At 32.4% G+C, this 26,690-nt stretch overlaps 1 protein-coding gene across 1 annotated transcript in view; it reads left to right on the plus strand.

The window, feature by feature from the left end:
- The window catches only part of LOC118205342 (uncharacterized), a 120,235-nt gene that overhangs the window by 72,940 nt on the left and 20,605 nt on the right, over positions 1-26,690 (plus strand). Inside the window, exons 7-10 of the mRNA XM_085818096.1 lie at positions 3,992-4,058; positions 8,079-8,125; positions 14,226-14,304; positions 15,225-15,345. Of these exons, the coding sequence (XP_085674222.1) occupies positions 3,992-4,058; positions 8,079-8,125; positions 14,226-14,304; positions 15,225-15,345 (314 nt within the window). The remainder of the gene's footprint in view (positions 1-3,991; positions 4,059-8,078; positions 8,126-14,225; positions 14,305-15,224; positions 15,346-26,690) is intronic.

The following is a 26,690-nucleotide window of genomic DNA, read 5'->3' on the forward strand; positions in this document are numbered from 1 at the left end:
TTCTATGATAATAATCTATACATTATGAATTCTAAATAAAGCTCTAGAATAGGACTTCTTTAACTTTTTCAATCGCGACTCCTTTTTATCACAAAGATTTTTTTTCGAGACCCCAGATATTAAATATACAATAAAGATATAAAAGTAATTATCCTCCTTATGGTAGTACAATTTTTGAGACAGAATTTGAAATCAGTGAAATTGGCGGTTCAAATACAGCAGACGATACATATATCCCTTAAAATCATAACAGAAATATGTTGGCTCATCGGAATGCGGCACAACGCTTGAAATCACATGTAAAATGTCTTACTTGCATCTCATCTCACACTGGATAACTTACTGTTGCTCAGAATTTTGACATATAAACTCCACAATCGTGCAACATTGAAGGTTGCTATTCGTAATAAATACGGGTCACCGATTAGGGTAGTACAATTTTTGAGACACATCGTTAATAATACTACCAATGGAATAAATTATTTGTTTTTGGTTGCTATGGGTTACCAGACTGGCAGCGTTCAGTTGTAGTAGGCAAGTTGCTAGACTCTCGTAAGTAATTTACTTTTCTGGTAAACAATATACATATAAAAAGAAGTATTTTAGGATTTATTTTATGCAAACAAAAATTAAAGAAAACTCTCGTCAGATGAGATGTGCTCGTTTCCTGCTGCGTAAGAAATTAAACGTTGGTGCAATATTTGACACTGCCATACATAAAGCGTCTTCAACATGTTCAACGTTCAGGGCTTAATTTCTAAGATTAGAAGTGCCGGAGCCCTATGGAAGACCGTCAGCAAAGAGAAACAAGTGTAAATAAATAAATAAATAAAATGACTATTAAACTCATTAATAATTTTAAAATTAAATACTTAATTATTATCAAATTAATTATAAATTGTTATTTAATCAATAATTATTATATAATTAATTAATTATAATTTCATTGAGAATTATTAAATAATTAATTATTATTTACTGAAATAATTAAAGATTGAAGTAATTAAAGAGTTAAAATTAAATAAAATGTTAAGAGATAAATTGAAATTTAATAAGCGATTTTTAATATATTTTTATTGTTAAAATAAAATTTTCGAGATAAAATTTCTACAGAAATTGTTATTCAATTACGTAAAAGAAGTGCCGAAGCCTTCTTATTCAGGGCTTCGGTGCTTTCCGCGGCTCTCTGCTCATGTAATTATAGCCATCAAGCAGATGTGTGTCAGGGGTAAAATAAGTCCTGAATCTGACTCCTAAGGATGAATGTAAAGTTGCTGATTACGCTTCCCCCCATTAGTGGATAATGTGGAAAGACGATCTATAAGACGTGCTTGAGCAATTTATCTCAGTATTTCACATTTATCGTACTCGCTGTCACTTAACGCACATTTAATAACACAAATTTTCCTTCCTGCGAGGATAACTAACTGTAAGCATCGATAACAATACACAAGATACGATAGCCATGGCGAGAAATTTGCGCGTTCCTAAACAAACTCCCCCAAATTTATTGTTCTTAAAGGGAATTGCCGAATGGCAGTGCTTTTAGAATTGGCTGAGAATAAAAGCGCAGGCAAGATAAATAAAAAGATATAATATTTCTCTTATTGGCGAGATTTGAAGATTCATAAAAATTTGAAGACTCATAAACAAGTTTTTACAATAACAGAACATACAAGTAAATTATTATAAGACTATTTGTTGTACATTTTATATACAAAAATATAGAAATAACTGACTTCAGTGACATATCATTAAAGTTATGTTTTTGTTTCCCGTTAACTATACTGAAATTTTCTGTATTATGGGATGAATCTTATTTTTTAAGGTGTATTTAGGGATATGATCTTTATACGAAAAGATTGGATAATTTGTATCACTACCAAAATGCTCTACACTATATTTTAGTCAGTTATCACATCAGTTAATTCTCTGTATTGGATAGTGATTCATCCATTCAATATTAGAGTAAAGCTGGTTTTTGGAACGAGACCTTTATTTTAAGAAATCGGGTGGGAGCGAAACCAGAGTTTTTGTATCACCTTTCTTCTATAAATACAGAAATAATAATAATAAAAAAAATCTGATGTGTACACCACATAACTTCCTTCTACGAAATATTAAATTATACGCATTTTTTCTTGCATTTTATTTAAACTTATTAGATTGAATTAACCTACTTTGTCGACAGCGCATAAACCGCAAGAGAATAAATGCATTCTTTAAAATTCACTTTGTTTACCATAGCGACACTCTGGCGCTAGGTTTACTTAACAGTATTATATTTCATTCATATAACTCAGAATGCACAAAATGTATACTATTTAAAGAATTATCTAATCGTTGCCACATGTTCTATTCAAATACTATAATAAAGCTAGAACGATGTATAAAAGAAATTAAGCAAACAAAATAAAAAAGAAACAGTTTTCCACAGACGATTGAGTATTTCTCATTTAATTAATTCAGTTCTCACTTCGCGAGAAGGCAAAAATACATAAAATCTCAAAATATCTATATTAAAAATTACGAAGTAGATCTCAAACGCTTATTTCCTCGAAAAAAAATATCTAGAAAGAATTAAGCATTATTTAATTGGCAATAAAAAATTAATGCGTTATCTTTGTTGTTGCGAAGCTAAGTTTCTCTAGATTGGCAACAAATCCACTAGTCTCCTGTTTCAAATGCAAACATCAATGGCCGCCATTAAAAACAGGCTAGCGGCAATTAAACAACTTTAAAATTGCTGATAATTCTAAAAATATTGCATACAGATTTACTAAAGGCATAAAATCCTTAACCGGAAGATAAATACAACATAATTCAATAATTTTTAAAGCAAAAAATGTACAATTTACAAACATAAGAGTAAAGAAACTGAGATCACTGAGCCGGGTAATAGAGTGGATATATATATAAATATATTTATATACGTTTGGTGCGGTCGATTGCAACCAAAATACGAGGTGCACATCTACATGTTATAGCAGTCCTATATACAAAATTTAACGTTCTGAGGCTACTCGTTTTTGAGTTATGCGAGATACGTACGTACGTACATAAGTTCGTGCAGACGCCACGAAACATTCTCTTCAGAATTAATTTTAAAGCAGTTTTATAATTTTTTTGAAGGAAAAGAGTATTTTATTCTGTCCTTACGTACAGATATCACGCAAAAACATCGTTAAATTGCATTCGATAGCAGTCAAAAATGGATATTTTCGTTGAAATATGCTGCCTGAAACTTTTCGCGATTACAATACTTCCTTTTTACTTCGTACAAGGAAGTAAAAATCTGAAAGCTTTCAGATTTTATATTACACATAAAAGGCAGTTTCTTAACGTTTTGTTTGTTACTTTTATTTATTAAATATCATGTTTTTCACACTTAAACTACAAAAAATTCAATTCAACAGCAATATCGCAAAATATTTAAAAACGGCATATCTTTAGAATTTCCGATAGACAGTCTCGCACGCTGGACATAATTTTTTAATCCGTGCAGTGTTGCCATTGTTCTCTTTGAAACCGTTGAGTTTGTTAATCAAAAATTCGTTAAACCTTTACACAATATGAAATCGACAACAAAACAAATTCGGAATTGAAAATTCGAGCTTCCAGATGCGGATGGTATGGATGTTCGGATGGAGAATTAACTTATTCAAAATTTGATGGCTCTAGGTACCGTAATTTTTTCACATTGCGAGAAACATGCATACATTCCTGCAGATCCTTCATTATTTAATTTATTTAAATATAATACGAGGCTATAATATTTTGTGGCAACAATTTAAAAAGTGATGCGCCGTTTATAGTGAAACGCCGTAAAATGCGTTTCTGAGACTAAGAAGCATTCTCGGCTACCGCCCCTCTGGGCAAACAAAAAAAGTAATTTTAATTATTATATTAAACGTATTTTATTGTGTTAAATTTCAGAGCTAGCTGTATTCTTCTGCATTTTAAAACTGAACTTTTTGTTTCACTCTTTCAGCTTGCTCGCCGGATTACTGCAATGGCAAAGGTCAGTGTGTGGTTGTACAAGGAAGACAAGAGTGCAGGTAAAACCCTGGAATTCTAATGTACATAAGTTTTGTTGAAGTTAGGTAATCAAGATTTCATTCCTTGCCTAATTTTTTAAGGAACTGTACACCTATTATAACATCTTTAACTAAAAAGAATATTATATAAAGTTAAAACTTTGAATGATTGTACTTTAGATATTTAATCTAATTCTAAAATTCTAGATAACGTAGAATTTTATAAACATTTAAAATGTCGATTCTGAATTGCATAAGAAAAGAGAACGGAATTACTTCAGTTGCTGTCAAAATCGAATTAGAAATTTATATGACAGGTAATGTTGGTAAATAAAAGCTAAATGCTAAAATTATGTTTAAAATATGTTGCACTATTAGCCCAAAAGAGACATTAGTCCAGAATGGGATATTAGTCTCAAAGCGGTATTTTGAATTGAAACACTTGAATGCGTTGTATCATTATACATTATAGTATTTAAAGAAATTAAATAATCTGCACGAGTTATGGATGTTTCTTCTATTCTGGAAAAACAACAGCACCTAGAGCCATCAAATTTTGAATACCGCAGTCCTAAGTCGGCAGATTTTTACAACATAAAATAATAATAATAAAAAAAAGTTTTCAGATTCTATATTACGCCCAAAGGGACTTTTTTTAACATTTTGTGTGTTACCTTTATTTATTAAATATCATGTTGTTCGAACTTAAACCATAAAATTCAATTCAACAGCAATATCGTAAAATAATTTTAGAATCTTTGGAATTTCCGATACACAGTTGCCGCTGGAGAAATTCGTTTGATTTAGCTAAAATGTTACTTATACTGGAATGTTTTATACAATTTCTCAAAGCGTTACCTGTTTGCTTGCTGTGTCTTTGATCTACATAGATGGAAAACATTTTAAAAGCAGTTATTATAATTAGATTGCAACAACTGAATTCCTGCAACATTTAAAATAAATTTATTCGCAGTGTGTCTTGTAATAAAATAATCCATTAAAAGAGTTCTTTGGTACTTTTAAGATGGATGCTTGACATAGATACATAGATAGAAAACATTTTGTCTACATAGATGGAAAACATTTTTTTCCAACATAGATGGAAAACATTTTTTTAATCTGCTTTAGATGGAAAATATTTTAAGATTACATAGATAGAAAAGATTTTGTCTACATAGATGGAAAACATTTTTTTCCTACATAGATGGAAAACATTTTTTTCCTACATAGATGGAAAACATTTTTTTAATCTGCTTTAGATGGAAAATATTTAAAAATGCGCTATTGTTATTATAATTTGGTTACAATAACTGAATTTCTGCAACATTTAAACTAAATTTATTCGCAGTGTGTCTAGTAATAAAAAAATCCATTCAAAGTGTTCTTTGGTACTTTTAAGATGGATGCTTTGATTTTTCTACATAGGTGGAAAACATTTTGTCTACATAGATGGAAAACATTTTGTCTACATAGATGGGAAACATTTTTTTCCTACATAGATGGAAAACATTTTTTTAATCTGCTTTAGATGGAAAATATTTTAAAATGCGTTATTGTTATTATAATTTGGTTACAACAACTAAGTTCCTGCAAAATTTAAACAAAATTTATTCGCAGTGTGTCTAGTAATAAAATAATCCATTCAAAGTGTTCTTTGGTACTTTTCAGATGGATGTTTTGATTTTTCTACATAGAAATCATTTTTTCTACATAGATTGTAAGCGATTTTTTTCTACATAGATGGAAAACATTTTTTTTATCTACATTAGATGAAAATATTTTAAAAGGAGCTATTGTTATTACAATTTGATTAAAACAACTTAATTTCTGCAACATTTAAACTAAATTTATTTGCAGTGTGTATGGTAATACAATAATCCATTTAAAGTGTTCTTTGGTGTATTGATTTTTCTATGGAACATAGAATGTTATTTGTTGTAATAACATTAATTATTGGGATGTTTCCGTGAATTTTAAAGAATATTAGAATTACAATAGTCATCTCTTTGTTTAATTTAAGGAAATTTAACTTGACTGTTGTAAATCCTACTAACAGAAACTGCCGCTACTGAATCAAGAGATATTGAGGCATGACGCTATTAAGCTTAGCATTATTGAAAAACTGTTCCTGCATATTCAGATTTTATTCTCTGCAAATAAAATCTTCTTTTAACAGTGGAGTGACAGATATCAAGCGTGACTCCTGGAGAGAAATTCTGCTTGAAAATCAATAAGAGAGACATACGCTCTAAACTGCGATTTTATATATGTGTCAATAAGCAAAATACTTCAGCAACCTCGTTCAGATGACTGTAAGTTATTGAACCGATACAATTTTACAAAAATACTGTTTTTCAACTAGCGAAGCAAAACATATTACATTATGTTGGGGAACGACGGAAAAAAAACTAGGTGAATGTCATTTGATGTTAGAAGAAATGTAGATGTTCCTTAGATCGGTTAAAGGTAAGGAAATAAATAAATAAACAAAAAATAAATAAATAAAAAGCTGAAAGCTTTCAGATTTTAACGATCGGCCGAAAAGATTTGTTAAGGTATTTTAGTCTACCAGTCTGCTGTTGCACTCGCTCCAGCTAACCCATTTCTTTTTGTCTTTTTAGCTTTATTTTTAAGCATCGTTTTCTTCGCACTTGCGCCATATATAGATCAACAGCAAAATTACAAAAACTTTAAAAGCAACATAATAGCATATGTATTGTTAAATGTTGGCATACATTTTTATATTTTGTGCAGACTTTTCTCAGTTAAGTTTTCTTAGTAAGATGGCTAACAAAACGTTTTGTTTGTCTTTTCATTATCAACGTTTGGTGTGTTCAAATCGTTGAGCTTGTTAAACGATAATTCATTAAAATTTTACAAAATATGAAATATAAAATTCGGGCTTCTAGGCGTGCATGTTCGGGTGGAGGACTATGTTGTTCAGAATTTGATGACTCTAGGTACCGTGGCGTCTTTCACAATTCGAAGAATATACATACGTATATGCAGATTTTTTATTATTTAATTTCATTAAAAAATTAGTCATGGCAGTAACATTTGGTGGCAACAGTTTGGAAAGTGATTCGTCGTTTATAGTGAACCGACGCAAAGTGTCATTTCGAAAGAATAAAAATAATCTCTTTTGGTAAAAAATAAAATTAAAAAAATAATGGCATATTGTTTTTATCTCCTGGAAAATCACAGCTATACTTAGATTACTTTCCTGAATGTCGTATAGAGTTAATGCAATTTGTTTTTAATGTTACGCATAAATGAATCATATTTTCCCGTACACGACGAAGGGCCAGTCAGAGTTTTAAATGATTACTGATTTGATATTATGTAAACTCAATGCTATGATTTTGTTGAACAGAGAATTGAACTTGAGGTCTCTCGAGCAGCAGATGTACGCTCAACTTTTACAACTTTAGCTTTATAGAAACACTTAACTTATATTAGTGAAATCTTTATTAATTCCTCCTAAAATATTACAGGATTACAGGATTGTAACAAAAACTATTACAGTTTATGCTTTCGAATAAGTTAGAGAGGTTTTTCTGTCAAAACGCAGCTAGCTTGGCTTATTTGATTATGGCATATCCGCCGAAGGGGATGGATGCCTTCGTGGAGGACTTTCTAAAGGCTGTGTACACCTTACACATAAACAGCAGAAGTTGGCTGCAGTCTAATGGGCTCATATTGAAACCCTAGCTGAAGCATTTGCAGAAAGGGACACTTATAATCTATCGATCCAAAAACCGTCTTGAAATGTTAATGGTAGGAAATGAGGCGAGCAAAATTCTCGGATCCACTCGGAACTTCGGGCTGCTGCTCGACGACCAAATGTGAAGCATCAAAGCGTGGTTAATACTTGGCGTAGAATTCTCATAGAATTTGTTTAATTAAGCCAGTTTTAGTGGTTAATTTTTACTTCATACTTATTGCTTTATAACTTGCGCGTTTTCAGTTCATTATATTGCGTTGATATATTTTGTTAACTAATGCTTAATTTCCTTTTTTTTTTTTTTTTTTTTTTTTCAGATGTAGGGGAAATTACGGAGGATCAAGATGTCAAGTAGACAATGAAGGTACTTGAATAATGAAAAATCCCTGTTTTATTAATGTTCTTACTTTATGTCTCTTCACTTGTGAATAAATGGATTCTAATTTAAATTATTCTTGAAATGTACCAAGCAATTATAATTACATTTACCTGTCGCACCTCGTTTTTCTATGTAAAGCACAAATCATTCTCTGGAAGAATACATAATTTTTAATAAGTTATATATATATATTCTTAAACGTCCATTGAAAACATTTTTTCGTTAAATTTTCTGCCATTAACTTCGATTTACATTTTTTAACGTATCACAGAGATCAGCAATACCGGAATATACTGAAATATGAAAGTATTTTTGTCCTTTGAAATAAGTCTTTTTTTGGGGGGGGGAGGGTTTGTGAAGTCATTAGGTATTTTTAAAGCAGGAGGCATGAAAAATGTGCACTGCCTTCGCCGGGACTCGATCCTGGATCGCTCGAATACGCACCGAGTGTGCTAACCGTTACATCACGAAGGCGTGCTTGAAGGATGAAGAAAATACCTTACAGTTTAAATAATTTCTTCAAAAAAGTTTGAAGAACAACTTGTCTGATAGTTAAATCAAAAGACTGACAGATATTGACCTGAAACAACAGCAACTACATATAAATAAAATTTTGAAAGTACATATCAGAAAAATGACGTCTAGACAAATCTTTTTGCTCATAAGGCGTCATCGTTTGCAATCCAAAATGCAGTTTGCTGTCAGATTTCACTTTTAGCTTGATGAATGATGGCACTTTGCCAGGAAAAATTTATGCACAGGCTTATGTTATTATTTTTTTCGAAAAATATACTATGTGTATACTAAATATATGATACATTGTAAGGATATATTCAAATTTTAAACTTTTATGAAAGCGAATTTATTTTTCAAGAATGTTTAAATTCCGAGAGAAGTTGTTTTGCAGATGTTTCGTATAGTTAAATAGTAGTTTAATAACAGCGTTCTTCGTAAATGCGCGGAGCATGCAACAGAAATTTTAATAACTAATTTTTACTATCATATTACACAAATTCGTTAAAACTTCTATTATATCTACTACTTATTTATTTACCATCAGATGAACAGCTTTAAGACATTCAGCTTTTATGTTCAACTGGTGGAATCATCTACCAACTGTGTTGTTACGTATGAAATTCAATAAAGTTTTAGAATTTTGATAATTACGTAATAAAAATTAAATATCATGAAGTAAATATATAAATACATAAATAGATACAATAAATAAAAATTAAAAATTTAGAATTAGATAAATGCCTAAATACAATCTTGTTATATATGAAGTCAATATAGTATAAGAATTTTGAGAATTATATAATAAAAATAAAAAAAAATTAAATATATAAATACATAATACCTAAATAAACATGTAAGTAAATGAAACATAAATACGTAAGTAAATACTTAAGAAGATCATTACAAATTTTGAAAATGAACAACATAATGTAGAAGAATAGTAGGGGCTGAGAAATAGATTAGAATAAGAGTTTTGATAGATTAGAATATAGTTTTTGATTATGGAGGATGAAGAGCAGTAATTGAACAAAAGTTGATGAGAACTAGTATTTGAATGAATTAGGATGACTTAAATTAAAAGTTCTTGGAAATTCTTGATAGAGAGTCATTCTTGAGTAAAAGTCTTGACTAATAATCCTGAGTTGAGAATTTATTAATATAGTTAAGATTAATATATTAAGGAGATGGAGTTAGAAAATATTCTTAAATTCTTGATTGAGCTTGGGAGATCTTGAAGATGTACTTAAATAAAGATGGTCTTGAGTGAAAGCATTAAAATCAGGTAGCAAAAAGGATGGCGTATTGAGTAAGGTAAATGGACATAGAAATGACATGATTTCAAGTTCCTTTAAGATTATCGATGTTTGCGGAGATATAATTTATTACATTTTGAAGATGATTTCTTAGAATATTACTTTTTCATAACTTTTCAAACCACAACTGAACAGAAGTTAAATTGTATGCTTTAATGTGGTAATCTTTAGTAAAGTTGCAGTGAAAGAGATAATGATCTAATTATTAAATCTTTGTTTTACACATTAAGAGAGATTTTTCACAGATAATATTCATTTGAAATATATAATAAGTAAAGTGTCTTCTTGTATAATCTCTTAGACCAGTTTTCTAAAAATTACCCGAAAATTAAAACTGAAAGGTTTCAGATTTTAATGATGGTCCAGAAGGGTTTGTTAAAGATTTTTACACTCTCGCTGTCTAGTTAGTCTGCTTTTACACTCACTCCTCCTAGCATTGTTTTGCATTCATTATTTAGCATCATATTCTTCATATTTACGTCATACACAATTCAACAGCAAAATTACGAAATTCTTTGTTTAATTTAACAAAATTTAGAATTCTGAATGCAGTGTTAAGTGTTTATATACATTTTAATATTTTTTTCACTCTTTTCACAGTTCATCACACCAGTGTTCATTTTTCTCAGAAAGATGACAATCAATAATGTTTTTTGTCTTTTTTTGTCTTATTGATGTTTTATGTGTTAATTTTATTTATTAAGGCGATTGCTTATTTTTCATCTCGTCTGCTTCCAAAAAAAAAAAAAAAATCCTAATGTCTCTACAAGGTCAATGAGATAAAGAAATGGGTTCGACGTATGACTTATTGCTTTATCTTGATGAAGTTTCACTTTTGAAAGTCAATGAGATAAAGAAATGGGTTCGACGTATGACTTATTGCTTTATCTTGATGAACTTTGACTTTTAAAAGTCAACGAGATAAAGAAATGGGTTCGACGTATGACTTATTGCTTTATCTTGATGAAGTTTGACTTTTAAAAGTCAATGAGCTAAAGAAATGGGTTCGAAGTATGACTTATTGCTTTATCTTGATGAAGTTTGACTTTTAAAAGTCAATAAGATAAAGAAATGGGTTCTTAAGTAAGACTTATTGCTTTATCTTGATGAAATTTGACTTTTAAAAGTCAATGACATAAAGAAATGAGATTTCTTTTGTAAAAACCGGACGTAAAACTTTCCCTGATAGTATGTTGAGTTGATTTTAACACGTGTTTTCACTATTCTTATTTCTAATTTCTACTCTAAGAGAATTCTGTCGACAATCATAAGTCCTTTCTTCGCTTTTGATAATAAATAATTTTTTTTTTGGTTGCAGTCAAACCCATGCTTCATCGAGGGTCACAATCTATTTTCATTTATCTCTGCTAAATAGTTTTCATACAGAGTTCTACAAATTGTTCTGCGTTGAGTCACATGCCTCGGCAAAAGCTGGTGAACATTACGTATTTTAGCTTTTTTATCTTGTAGATCTTGGTTTATTATTTTACTTATTGCCGCCACACATATATTTAAAGACCCTGCAATTGATATCTGCGTCGGTGGGTTTTCTCTTGTTGCCAGCGATTTGACTTTAGAAACATTAGGTACAGTACGTACCTTTTCGGGTATTCATTTGGAGTTTCCTTTCCATGTAGAAGTAATAACTGACGGTTTTCCCCTTTCCAATTAATAATGTTGTTTATTTTGCCATAAAAATTTTAACAGCATGTATTTCATTTTCCCTCCGTATCGATTATCTCTACTGATAAACCATATTAAATTTTGAAAGATCCCCTTTAGGCGATCGTTAAAATCCGAACACTTTCAGCATTTTTTAAAATTTGTATTATATTTTATTTATTAACCCAAAGGGCCAATTTGCCCAGAGGGCTACTAATTTCATTTTGGAACTTTGCTTTGGTTCATTATAAAACGGCGTTTTACTTTTCAAAGTGTTGCCACCAAATATTAGAGCCCCGCGTTATATTTAAAGAAATTAAATAATGAAGAATCTGCATGAATGTATGTATGTTTCTCGCATTGTGACAAAACAACGGTACTTGATTTGACATCAGATTTTGAAAACGTAGTCTTTTACTCGAATATGAGCATCTGGAAGCCTAAATTTGGAATTTGTTTTATTATCTGTTTCATATTTTGTAAAACGAATTTTCTTATTAATAAACTCAACGATTCCAAAGAAAGCAATGGCAACACTGCGCGGGGGAGGGGGTATCTCCAGCGCTCGAGACTGTGTATCGGAAATTCTAAAGATATGGTCTTTTCAAATATTTTGTTATATTGCAGCTGAATTAAATTTTATGGTTTAAATGCGAAGAGCATGATATTTAGTAAATAAAGGTAACACATAAAGCGTAAGAAAAAGTCCCTTGGAGCGTAGTATAAAATCTGAAAGCTTCAGATTTTTCTTTTGTTTATTAAAACATTTATTTAGTTATGTGGTAGAGTCAATAGGCTTTTTTTTTAAAGCAAGACATGTGAAATATGTGCAATACCCTAGCCTGAACTCGAACCTTGATGTCTCAGATACGCTCCGAGTATGACGTTACACCACGATGGCATGCTGGAAAATGGGAGAAAATACCTTATATTCCTCCTTTTAAAGGGAGACTCGGAATTAAGATAACCTATTGCTAAATCCTAGTGGTGACGAATTATTATGTAGTAGATTTCCTCTCATATTAGGGTGTGCACCACCCTTTTAGTTCGGGCGCCACTTGTAGAGTCATTAGGTTTTTCTGAAGTAGGATATATGAAAAATTAGCAATGCCCACGCCGGGATTCGAAGCTGGATCTCTCGAATACTACAAGTGTGTAACGAATACTACAAATGACAAGTGACGGAGGACGCGGGCACTGCCCCTTTACCATTAGGTTAATCGGTGTAGCACCGCATCCACCCCTGTCTAGAGACAATACTAAAAGGAGGAGATCTACACGTGAGAGCCCCCCACCCGGCGCCGAAGCCCAATGCCTGATCCAGGCCCAAGTGCCGTTCGCCACCATAAGCGCCACTGGGAGTTTATTGAGAAATCAAGTAAAAATTACATGTCCATACAAGGGACGATAATGACAAAAGTTATCATGAACATAAGTATTATGTAAGGTAATAATAAATATATTTAAGTTGACAGATATAATAAGAAATGATTGAAATATAAGAAAATAGCAAGAAACAATATGATGAAAATATTAAGTGCAATAGATATATAATACAGAAATAATTATAATAACATAAAAGATTTTGACGTGGGGGAACGGCACTTAGAAGGCATGAACAATATATATAATACACACAACTCTATACATACTATACAACTGGTATACATCAACGGTATGCTTGCAAATTGAACGATGCAGTTACACCACAAAGGCATCTGCGAAAGAGGGAGAAAATATCTTGTAACGTTATTACTATGTTTACTCGTGTAAAAGTCGCCCCTCACGTAATAGTCGTACTCTCGTTTTGAAGCAGCAAAAATCGTCAAAAGTGTCCAATATTGTGCATTACATTTCCCCACATATTAGTAACACCTAGACTTTCACAATGAAAAATCAGCAAAAAAAAGTGCGAATATTACGTGAGCAAACATGGTAGTTATTGGTGCTGCTGCTTCATTTATGGTTAAATTTTATTTTTTTTAAACGTTAATGTAAATTAGTTACCGTAAAATGTTTTGTAGAGTTGCTATTTTAAACTGTGTTTCCTGCGAGATTATTCGTTGATATTTTCGTTTCTTTTTCATCTTAAAATTATTATATTTTTCTTATCTATAATTCTGCTTTTAATAATTTTAAAGCATGCTTGTCATTTTTCAAATTGAAATTTCAAGCAATTTCTATTAATTTACTTGAAGTTTCATCTTAATATTAACACTGTAAAAGCAGAAACTTTGGATATAAATTTCATAAAATAATAAAAACTTTAAGATACAAAAAATGACGCATTAAAAAAATGCGTGAAAATGAAATTAAAATGACGCATAAAAGCCTTTATGAAATTAAAATGAATTTCATAAATGAAATTAAAATGACGCTTACCTTTAAAAATGACGCGTCATTTAAAAATTATTGAAAATGGCGAATTATAATAACCCAGTAAATTTAGATAATTTTAAGTAATTTTTGAGTTCCCTGTAGTTATTTAAGATTTTTGTTATTATGCTGTGCTACCACATATGCTACCACATATAAAGCATATGGTTTTTTTTTACAATTTTTTCGAGAAACTTAAAAATGTTAATTTATTGTAGTGATTGGTGTTTCGGTTGGAGTGTCCGTCATCGCTATCATCGTGATTGCAATCACAGCTGCCTGCCTGTATTTATGGAAGTAAGTATAACTAACTGTTTTCAGCATGAATGATATTTCGACGTAAATTTCATTTTGATATAAAGAGTCAATAACAGATAACTTAGTTTTGAGAGCCTAGAAACCACTAATATTTTACGCGGATAACCTCGATCTATTTTACCTCAAGGTGACGATGATGATGGTGGTGACGCAACTAGTTTTGTGAAGAGCTGCACCACGAACTCAGGTAGACGCACAGTCGGTCCCGATCCCAATTTAAGACCTCCATATTAGGCAAAGAGGGGGCGCTCGTCAGGCAAATCTCGCCACCAAACGAGAGTAAATGTAATTCACCATGCGCCACCCATACCACACTTACAGGCGACAGACTAAGAGAGATCTCTTAAATCCATAGCTAAATTGATCGACCGGGGTCACCACCTCCGGAGATCACAGACCACATTGGGGAGCGTTCCTATAAGCCTGACGATATATTATGTCAAAATGTGACTTTTATAAAAAGACTGTAAAACCGTTTTCTTCGGGGGGGGGGCGACCCATTGGATAAAGTGTTTAAGTACCTGCAATCAGTAGCTTTATGTAAGAATATACGACATGGATTAATTTAGAAATGATTCAGTTTAGAGTCATTTATTAAAAGCAATTAATATTTTTAGAGCAGAAAGGGGAAACAGCCAAATTAAAATATCAGATTCTTTTACATTGATCCATTCACATGTGTACTAAATGCTTAAGTTAATCATCATCAAATTTACAACATCAGTTAATGTAACTAAACAGTTTTTCTTATTTCAATTAAGTTGAATAACCTCAATTACTTTTTGACATTATTCAGTCAGACAGGATAATGGTTTAAATAAATTGATTTTGCTTGTGATAATTTATTAAAAATATTACTATTCGCCGATGAATTAATTAAGTTGTTATTTATTGTTCAGCCGGCGCTGGAAGCGAGCTCATCAGAAGTCGGAAGCATCCAAAAACACCGCTTACAGACTGCAGACAATGGCTGATCACGTCAGATGGGGAACAACTACTGGGCTCAGCAGTACATATGTGGTGAGTATTAGTGAGGTTTTATTAAATGGTCTGTAACATAAATGCCAAGAAATAATATAATTTCGTTATCATTGCAATAATTCGCACCTTATTCTGTAATTATGATTTAAATTAAATATATTTGTTATCAATCTCTGCTTCACATAGAGTAGTCACAAAGTTTAATTCTGCTCACCTTAAAATTTTCTTTTAATTTGAAACGAATATGTTTTCCTTTTTGAAATGAAAATTTATTATCCAGTAAGAACCTTCTTATTTAATCCTGTATCTGTGGGAATATTTGCTTCAACGATTATTCCTGTTATTAGCGTTGTTTATTTTGTAATAGGAGACACGAAAAATCAGCAATAGCCTTTCCAGTATTCGACCTCCGGGGCCTCTCAGCTAACGACCAAAAAACGAATGAAAAAAAGACCAAAAAACGACCAAAAACGAATGAAGAAACACCAAAAAACGAATGAAAAAAAATCACAAAAATCGACCCAAAAAAAAAAAAAAATGAAAATCACCAAAAAACGGATGAAAAAAATCACAAAAAACGACCCCCCCCCAAAAAAAGAATGAAAAACACACAAAAAAGATCAAAAACGAAAGAAAAAACACTAAAAAACGACCAAAAAAGAATGAAAAACACCAGAAAACAACCAAAAACCAATGAAGAAATGACCAGAAACGAATGAAAAAACACCAATAAAACAAGCAAAGAAGAAAGAAAAAACACCAGAAAAAAAAAGAATGAAAAACACTAAAAAACGACCAAACAGCGACAGAAAAAAACTCCAAAAAAAAAACCAGCTTAACTTACTTTCAACTACATTCCAAAGGTACGCGGGAAGAAAGGAGAAAATTCCTTACATTCTCCCCTACTTAAAATGCAACTTTAAATGAGACCGTTTGCCAGATCTAGGTGGTGACGAATTACCATTCATCACATTTTAATTCGAGCGCCATTTGTGGAATCGTATAGAATTTTTTGGAAGCTTTGAAACATGAGAAATCAACTGCCCTCTCCATTATCCGAATTCGGGACATCACTATTACCAACCGACCGTGATTTCATTTACACTGCAAAAGCACAGAGTAAGGAAGGGAAAAAACTGGGAGATGATGTAATATGTTATCTACCGTTTTTAGGTAGCTATTTATTTTTTTGCTTGGCTGGACTAAATTTGGTTATTTTAATCATTTCTTTTCATGCCATTTTAGTGCACGTTCAGTAGCGTAAAAATAGGGCTTTGGTGGCGCCATCTAAGAAATGAATAACTATGGTATATTCCGGCGTGTAACGCTAATTTTTACTAGCAGCGCCTAAACAAAGTTTTAAGATTGTCGCGTCATAGTGACATCACTTTATAGATATTTCCCAGTCATGTGACTTTTTTTGAACTTTCGGATTTTACGTCGACCTCGAAACAAAAGGCTGAAATGCGAGTCTTTCTTATCTGTTATATCAAGAGAGATGGAAATGGCACGTTTTTTTTGAAAAAGCCTCAACTGGTAGAGTTTGAAATGAGACATAACGTCTAAAATGATTAGTTAAAAGATTCACTCATAGATGGCGCTAGGTGCGTAGCGCAGACTAGTATCGCTTTCTTCCTTGCAAAGTAATCTTTTCTCCTTGCAGCTGAATTTCAATGATTCGTAGCTGAAAATTAGAAGTGGCAGGAATACTAAATTTTCTGAAACGCGAAACTTAATAAATTTTTTTATGTTCAGTCTCTTGAGGTCTACATGTAAGAATAATCAAAAGGAGGAGTAAACAGAATTTTTAGTAATATTAACGGTTTCTAATAACAGGAAAATTTAACATCTCTCCATTTAGTAAAAAATATATTTAAGAATACCTTTTTATTCGCCTATGTTTATTAAGGATGTACAGTATTTAGTAACTGAAGTATCTCATTAAAATACTAGAGACTTGAAATTTATTTTGTCGATATACTTTGATGAAAAGTTTTGAGTCCTACTTATAATATTTTCATGGAATCTTCTAAACAAGTGTACAGAAAGGGAAGCAGAAGAGGATTTCAGGATTTAACTTCCATTAACACCAAACCTAGAACTTATTAAGTAATAGTAATTTTTTTAGTAAGTAAAATTTTTTACTATTTATTAAACAAAAGGTAAAGAGCGAAAAAAAGATGCTATATGTTTGATATTATTAACAAAATTAGCAATTTTTTCTCCCTGGGGAAAATTACAAAAAAAAAATCTATTTACAAAAAAACAATATTACATGGTTGGTATGATTGTTAATACATTGTATGTCTCCCAGCCGATGCAATACAGTCCGTACAACGCCTAGGCATGTTGAGTATCAAATTATCGATCTGATCTTGGGGGATATTACACCACTCAAAAAGCAATGCTCTCCGAAGTTCCGGTAGACATGTAGGAGGAGGTAGACTGGCTGCAAGTCGTCGGCCAAGCATGTCCCACACGTGCTCTACTGGATTCAAGTCCGATGAGAATGTTGGCCAGTCCATACGGGTGATATCCTCCGATTGAAGGCATTCGCTTTCGATGTTTGCACGGTGAGGACGGGCGTTGTCATCCATAAACACAAACTATGCGCCCATGGCGCTCCGAAACAAACGTAAATGTTGTTCCAGAATGACGTCCCGATAGATTTGGCCTGTCATGGTTCCAATTTGAATATGCAGGTCAGTTCTGGAACCCAGAATAGTTCCACTCCAAACGAGCACTCCTGCACCATCGTAACGGTGTCGTTCAATGATGTTTTCTTGGTGGTAACGGGTGCCTGGAGCTCTCCATATGAAAGTCCGGCAAGAATCAGACTGCAAGCTAAACATGGACTCGTCGGAAAACATCACACAAGCCCCCTGTTGCGGTGTCCACAATGCATGCTCTCTACTCCAGGCTAACCGCAGGCGACAGTGAGTTGCAGTAAGTGGAACGCATCTGACAGGTCTACGAACATATAGACCAATCTGCCCTAAGCGTCTGTACACGGTCTGCCTTGAAATTGTCGTACCAGTGGCTGAAGAAAGCTGACGAGACAGGTCTGAGGCTGTGCTCCGCCTGTTTCTTTTCGCAGTAACTGCCAAATACCGGTCTTCATTTGGCGTTGTAACTCTGGGGCGACCTGTGCTGTAACGTCTACTCACATTACCATCTTCTTGGAATGTTACCAAAGCCTGAAGATGACACTCTGGGCAATTCCAAGTTCGTCTGATACTTTCAGTTGGGTACGCCCACATTCCAGACGGCCGATAGTTCTACCACGTAAAAAATCCTCCAAATGCGTCCTTTCTGTCATAACTATTCGGTTATTGCACTGAAATGCTTATAAAGCGCCTGCGAACAATTTTACTTCTTTGCCTGCATTCCTTATATATCACTCTCTTACACTCTCGTCATTGTGACGTACCATCGGTGTCATCTGGTTACTTCCTGAAATTTGCATATGATTCTTGAAGATGTGTGTAGTGATTTTACAGGTGATATATTTATTTTAGAGTTCGATTTCCGACTGACTCCGAATTATCCTTAATTTATGGACATGAGTATAGTTTTGAATGTCGAATCTTTTCGGGTTCGGAGGGTTGAAATATCCAGTTGCTTTTGAAAATTTCTCCCATCGTGCATGGCATCCCAAGATGCTTTAATGAAATGCGATTTCATATGTTTAATTTTATGTTATGATATTAACATTTTGGATCGAATTTTATATATAGTACTTATATTTAATATCTATCTTAATTTGATTCTTTTGAAAGTATATAAATCTGGATCGCAGCATATTAAATTTCGCAATCTCTGTGTAAAACATGCAAATAAATACATGACAATGATACAAAATATGTATAAGTAAATGCATATAAACACATAATAAATACTAATGCATAAAGAAATACACGAATACATAAAAACTACGCATAGAAATATATAAATAAATACAAATATTTTTGTTTGTATTTTTCATTTATGCAGCAATGCATCATACTACATCACTCGCACATGATTTACTAACAGAAATAGAAAAGAATATCAAATATACGACGGCCAACCCGCTAATCTGTGTGAATATGAGATTATAAGTTTGGGTGTGACGTAATATATACAGATGGAAATATCAGGATGGCTACAAGAAAGATATAGTTATATTTAGCTGATACAGTTCTTTATTTATGGTAGAACATTATCAGTATTAACACAGGAAAAGAAAGTGGCGTAAAACGGGGATGCGCCAGTAATTTCATAATTATAATCGTCGCTCGCGTATTCGTAGTATTAAAACTGATAGGAAATTGAAACAATACAGATTACAACTCAGCAAGACGAAGGCAAGTGTGATAAGACTGATGATTTTGTTATTGGTGTCAGACTGACTAAGATGAAGTTATTATATTTCTGCGAAAAGAGAGCATTTTAATTTTTACTTCCTTGTAGGAAGTAAAAAGGAAGTATTGTAATCGCGAAAAGTTTCAGGCAGCATATTTCAACGAAAATATCCATTTTGATCGCTATCGAACGCAATTTAACGATTTTGCGTGATATCTGTACGCAAGGACAGAAAAAAACACTCTTTTCCCCCAAAAAAATTATAAAACCGCTTTAAAATGAATTCTGAAGAAAATTTTTCGCGGCGTCTGTACGAACGTATGTACGTACGTATCTCGCATAACTCAAAAACGAGTAGCCTCAGAACGTTGAAATTTTGGATATAGGACTGCTATAACCTGTAGATGTGCATCTCGTATTTTGGTGGTTGCAGTCGGCCGCACCAAACGTATATAAATATTTTTATATATATATCCACTCTGTTACCCGGCTCAGTGATCTCAGTTTCTTTACTCTTATATGTTTGTAAATTGTACATTTGTTGCTTTAAAAATGATTGAATTGTGTTGTTCTTTTCTTTCGGTTAAGGTTTTTATGCCTTTAGTAAATCTGTATGCTATATTTTTAGAATTATCAACAATTTGAAAGTTGTTTAAGTGCCACTAAGCCTTTTTTTATGGCGGCCATTGATTGTTTACATTTGAAACAGCAGACTAGTGGATTTGTTGCCAATCTAGAGAAACGTAGCTTCGCAACAACAAAGATAACGCCTTCATTTATTATTGCCAGTTAAATCATGCTTAATTCTTTCTGGAATTTTTTCGAGGATATAAGTGTTTAAGATTTACTTCGTAATTTTTAATATAGATATTTTGAGTTTTTATGTATTTTTGCCTTCTCGCGAAGTGAGAACTGAATTAATTGAATGAGAAATACTCAATCTCCTGTGAAAAACTGTTTCTATTTTTGTTTTGTTTGCTTAATTTCTTTTATACATAGTTCTAGCTTTATTATAGTATTTGAATAGAACATGTGGCAACGATTAGATAATTCTATTCTTCAAATGGTATAAATTTTGTGCATAATGAGTTATAATATGAACGAAATATAATACTGTTAAGTGAATCTAGCGCCAGAGTGTCGCTATGGTAAAGAAATACTAAAGTGAATTTTAAAGAATATATTTATTCTATTGTGGTTTATGCGCTGTCGGCGAAGTAGATTTAATTCAATCCAATAAGTTTAAATGAAATGCAAGAAAAAATGAATATAATTTAATATTTCGTACAAGGAAGTCATGTGGTGTACACATCAGATTTTTTACTATTGTTTTAATTAGAGCTTCGATTTAATTACAATTGGGTAAAAGATTTTACTTTCACATTTGCCGTTATTGTTAATCCCTGCCATATAAAAATTATATGTTATATAAAAATTATATGGCAGGGATTAATTTTCAAATGACGCGATTTAGAAAAAATTATTTTGAACTATTCACTATTTTTCGGCTAAAAAAGGCAAATAAAAGGAGGAATTGAAAGTCTTCTCTGACAATTTAGGTGAAGATTTAAGAGGAACGCGGCGAAGATTTCACTAGCAAACTGTTGAAATCGAGAAGAGTATACTGGAGAATGGGACACCAAACCTATTAGCAGACTACGGTTAGACCCTCAAACGTGAAACCGATCTTAGCCAACAAAAGCGTAAAAAAGACAACAGAATTATTTGTTTGACTATATTATACTTCTTTCAATACAAAATGAAGTATATTTCGTAAAAAGAGCAATTTTTTAGTCCAAAGATGCAATTTCCCCGGAAGAACTGACTATTAATTTCGTTTTGGCATTTTGAGTTGGTTCACTATAAATGTCGGTTCACTTTTCAAATCGTTGCCACCAAATATTATCGCCCTGTATTATATTTAAAGAAATTAAATAAGGAAGAATCTGCATAAATATATATATGTTTCTCGCATTGTGATCAAACAATGCTACCTAAAGCCATCCAATTCTGAATAACGTACGTTTCCACCCGAACATGGGCATCTGGAAGCCCAAATTTTGAATTCTGAATTTGTTTTCTTATCTATTTCATATCTTATAAAACTTTAACGAATTTTTGATTAACAAACGATTTCAAAGCAAGCAGTGGCAACACTGTACGAAAAAAAAAAAAAAAAACAAATTATCTCCAGCGCGCGAGACTGGATGTAGGAAATTCTAAAGGTATGCTCATTTTAAAATTATTTTGCGATATCGCTGTTGAACTGGATTTCATGGTTTAAGTGCGAAGAACATGTTATTTAATAAATATAGGTAACACACAAAACGTTAAATTGACGCTTCTTTGAGCGTAATGTAAAATCTGGAAGCTTTTACATTTCGCCCAAAAGGAAATAAAAATTTGAAAGCTTTTAGATTTTTATTTATTTATTTATTTATTTATTTTTATCTTTGAAAATTCACTAGATTGCATATAGTTTGGGTTTCTCATATTTTATATCCTTCTTCCCTTCTTTAAAAATTATGGGACATAGGTAAGAATCAAGCTCATATTTGAATTCAGCACATTACAGTAGACACTACCCTCCCCCCCAAAAAAAAAATATCAGGGAGTTACAAAAATTTCGAAATGCAGAAGTGTAATAGAAGAAAAGTTAAATTATTTTTTAATAATTCATGGCTATTTAAATTTGGATGATCTTTATCATATTAACTACAAATTTGATATGGACACCTCATGACTACTTCCTCGTACGGCCTTTTAAATTATACAGTAAGACCCCGCTTAACGCTGTTTCGTTTAGCGCTGTTTCGGTTTAGCGCTCTTTTATTTCAACCCGGGGATTCTCCGAAATTGTGCGCAGCGCTAGGTTTCCAAATAACATATCCGAAACAGTGTAGTTGTGTTTCTTGCTTTTTATCATTTGAAACAACATTTGTTGACATTATTGTAAGTTTAAATTTGATATATAATACTATAACGATTAATAATACAGTGACAAATAGTATGTATGATCTTTAGTTTTTATCATGGGTGATAATACGAGTAAAACACAAGAAAAGAAAGCAACCAGAAAAAGCATTTCACTGGAAACTCAAATGCAAGTGATTAGAAGATCAGATTCTGGTGAACGTCAATCTCAAATTAGTGCTGCATTGATTTTGGCAACTTCAACAATAAGGACAATTCTTAAGAATAAAGAAAAAATACTGTCATCGGCAACTGCAACTACGTCGAGCTCTGCAACTAGAATTACCCGTTCTAGAAATAACATTATAGAGGAAATGGAAAAACGACTGTCTATATGGATTGACGACGAAATTGAACGCAATATGCCATTAAGCCAAACTATCATAATGCCTTCTTGACAAAAAGGCAGAAAATTGGAAACCCAGAATAGACTGAATGATCTGACTGAGAATTTTATTTGTTTTTAAAAGTATATGCGTTTACATTGTTTTTATTTTTGTAAGAAATAAATGTTTGATTTTATTTTTATTAAAAAAAAACATTATTAAATTTAATGCCTAACCATTTTTTATCCGTCTTCCCCTAACCCCATTATTTACATGTTAAGATAGCCTCGCTTAGCGCTGTTTCGCATTACGCTCTACTTCGATGGAACGTATCCCCCGCGTTAAGCGGGGTCTTACTGTACATATTTTGTGCTGCACTTAATTTAAACCTATTTCCTCGAATTATTCTAACTTCGCCAGTATATACGAATTTTTGTTGGAATTGATTTCATTCCCTCATGCCTCATGCGATGCTACAGTATTTACTGTAACGTATTTAAATGAAGAGATTACTTCTCTCTTGAGGATTTCTTTGTACGATTTCACCCGCTGTACGCTCACACCTTAGGACCGGATTTCAGCTGCGTGCATCGACAGAGAAAATGGGCGCAGCCTTTCGGGCGACCTGCCGATGTCTGAATGTTATATTTCGATCCACTTCGCTCTGAAGTAGTTAAAGATAACAGCATAAACTGCAACTGAAATTTCAAGTCATATATTATTTGTATCAGTGTACGGATATCATTCACTGGCAGAACTCTCTATGCATTTATATTTTGAAATTTCTATAATTTTTCAAAGTTTCATATCCGCGACTTTTGGGTCACCCTATATACATATATATTATTAATTTTATTAGTGCATTTTTTTCAATTCCAAGTCATACCCCCTCCCCCATTAAATGGTATCAAGATGTGGAACGGGTATTAGATCTGATGACATTTGAGAATAGCAAATTTTTCCGGATTCCAATTATTCTGAAGTAGTTAATTTTTCTAAATTAGTAATTTAATGATGTTAATAAATCGAAGTTGATTTAAAAAAACATATATCTCTCGGAATGCTATTAAAAATCTGCTAATGATTTTAAAAAATTGACGTCGATTGTTAAAAATGTATTTGCTGGGAGTATCTTAATTTAGCATTTTTTCAGAGTTAAGTCTTATGGTACTAAAATGAAAGGTGCATATATTCTAACACGCACCTTTAATTAATTTAACCCAAATTTATCATCATGGTAAAGCAGTTAATTTTTATAGATTACTTATTTTAACAAATTTGCTACTATTGAATTATTGATTATTTAAATTTGGATGCTCTTTATCATATTAACTACTAACACAATTAATTGAACAAAGGCCAGAAGACCACATTTCGGTGCACAAAACTGAAAGTTAACTTTTGGTCCCACTTTGCAAAAAGACATTGAAGTTTGTGCACCAACTGACTTAATATACTATTCTAAGAATTTCAAATGTAAACAAATGGCGGCCTCGTTAGGTCTAGCGCCACTTAAACTTTTATATTGATTATTAAAAATAATCAATATAAAAGTTAAGTGATAACTACTTTAACAATTAAGTTTAAGTTAAGTTTAAGTGAAAGAATATATTGATTATTAAAAAGTATTTAATGAAAGTTAAAGTGTTTTACTTCAATTATTTCATTTTCCTAGTTCTTTTTTCCTTAGAACTGAAGAATCTTCAATTATTTTAGTAAAATTTGTTAGTCTCTGACAGATAAGTTCTTATTAATCCTTTTATCATTACTCAAGCAATATAAGGATTTTCTTTCTCAAGAAACGGTGCTAAATTTCTCTTGTAAATGGTTTTAGATTGCTGAATTGTTCAGTATAATGTTTGGTGCCTCTGGCTGGCTATCGTATCAATGGACCTGGGCTCGAATCCCGAAGAAATCTTGATGTTTGTAAGTGTATAGTGTCCATGCAGCATGGGGGCACTTAAAATGCTGGCGAATCGAAAGTCCTCTCGAGAGGTGGGAGAAGCTTGGATGCGTTCCCTGTATTGTTCGCCATCAAAATTGGAACGAAATTTGTCCATTCTTGCTGGTGTAAAGTCAGTCGCCCCTATGGCACATTTTCAATAACATTTTCAGTGATAAACCAGCCAAATGTCCGATGGACACTTGCCACTTTCAAGATAATGCAACATTTTATGATTATTTCTCCCTTAATAAAATTGTGTTCTATAATAACAATATCATATTATCATTTATCATGCATTTACGATATTTACATTTCTTTAAATTGATTGCATATAAATCTAAATAGCCACCAGACAGCTTTCTCAACATGTTGTGGCTGTAACAAACTGTCTTTTCAGAAGAATATATTAAATGTCATAGAGACAAAGTCATATTTCTTTAAAAGGACAGGTGTTCGACGAATTGAGATCTCCTTTCTAAAACTGTCAGGCTGTTATTCTAAAGAATGCCAGAATGTCATCTTTTAGCTGAGTGGCGCTATAAAATTCCGCCTCGTATTTTAATGAGAGTAGCTTCAAGGCTGAAAATATTACAAGAATGGGCGAAGTAAATTAAATAATGGCCTGTTTGCTTTGAAGTTGTTGTTTAAAGAATGAACTTGTGCATAATGAAGTGTACAAGTGCCATCATTAAGCAACTACGTCATTCCAAAGGGATCACAATCTTTGCCTATGAGAGCAGATTTAACTACAAGTAGTTACGACATCGGTACACAAAAACGAAGGGTGGAGGGATCTAATACATTTGTATCGTTACGTGCATTTGTAAAATAATCATGTAAAATTTAGAGAAGACCAAAAATTCTATATTTTTCAGAAAGTATCTGACGCGGATACCACATGACTTCCTTATACGGCCTATGAAATAACACTTTTGCTCCCCTTCATTTAAACTTATTTCCTCGAATTTCTTTAGCGATATATTTTTCATTCCATCAATTCAGATATCATTTAGCGGCGAGCCAAAAATGCATACAAACTCAAAACATCTGAATTAAAAATTGTAAAATACAGAAAAACCTAAAATACCAAATGCAGTTAAACAATTTTTTAAATTAAAATTAGCCTTACTAGGCAAAAATAAGCAATTTGGCCAACGGGCCAGAAGATCACATTTCGGTGCCCAAAACTGAAAGTTAACCTTTGGTCCCGCTCGGCGAAAAGACACTGAAGTTGGTGCACCAACTGACTTAATACACTATTCTACTAAGAATTTCAAATGCAAACAAATGGCGGCCTCGTTAGGCTTAGCGCCACTTAAACTTTTATATTGTTGATAGCTCTACAAATATTGCATGCAGATTAACTAAAGACTTAAAAAAACCTTAACGGAACGTATATATAGAGAGAAAAGTGATTGAAGTGGTTGAAGATCAAAATTCAACCACTTTAAAGGCAAAAATTGCACAATTCATCAACATATAAGAATAAAACTACTGTGCTCACCGAATGGAGTAACACATATATATATATTCAGGGAGATTCCTTCAAATTCATCATATGCGCATAGCCGGACCATTTGCACATAGCCTGAGCGGCTTTCTCTCTATATATAGCCGTTCAGACGGTATAGTGGTTAGGGAAGCCTGACTGCGATACCAAAGGGCTTGGGTTCGAATCCCGGAGAATTCATGGTTGTAAGTGTTCGTCCCTTCATATTATGCCCACCTATTAGGTGCCTCCATAATAAAGAGACCACCACATCTGCCCTTGTATAGATTAATGGATTGTGCTGCAC

The sequence above is a fragment of the Stegodyphus dumicola genome, chromosome 6 (assembly GCF_044657685.1).
Source record: "Stegodyphus dumicola isolate Sdum_Otavi_A_Nest chromosome 6, ASM4465768v1".
In the NCBI taxonomy this organism is placed as follows: domain Eukaryota; kingdom Metazoa; phylum Arthropoda; class Arachnida; order Araneae; family Eresidae; genus Stegodyphus; species Stegodyphus dumicola.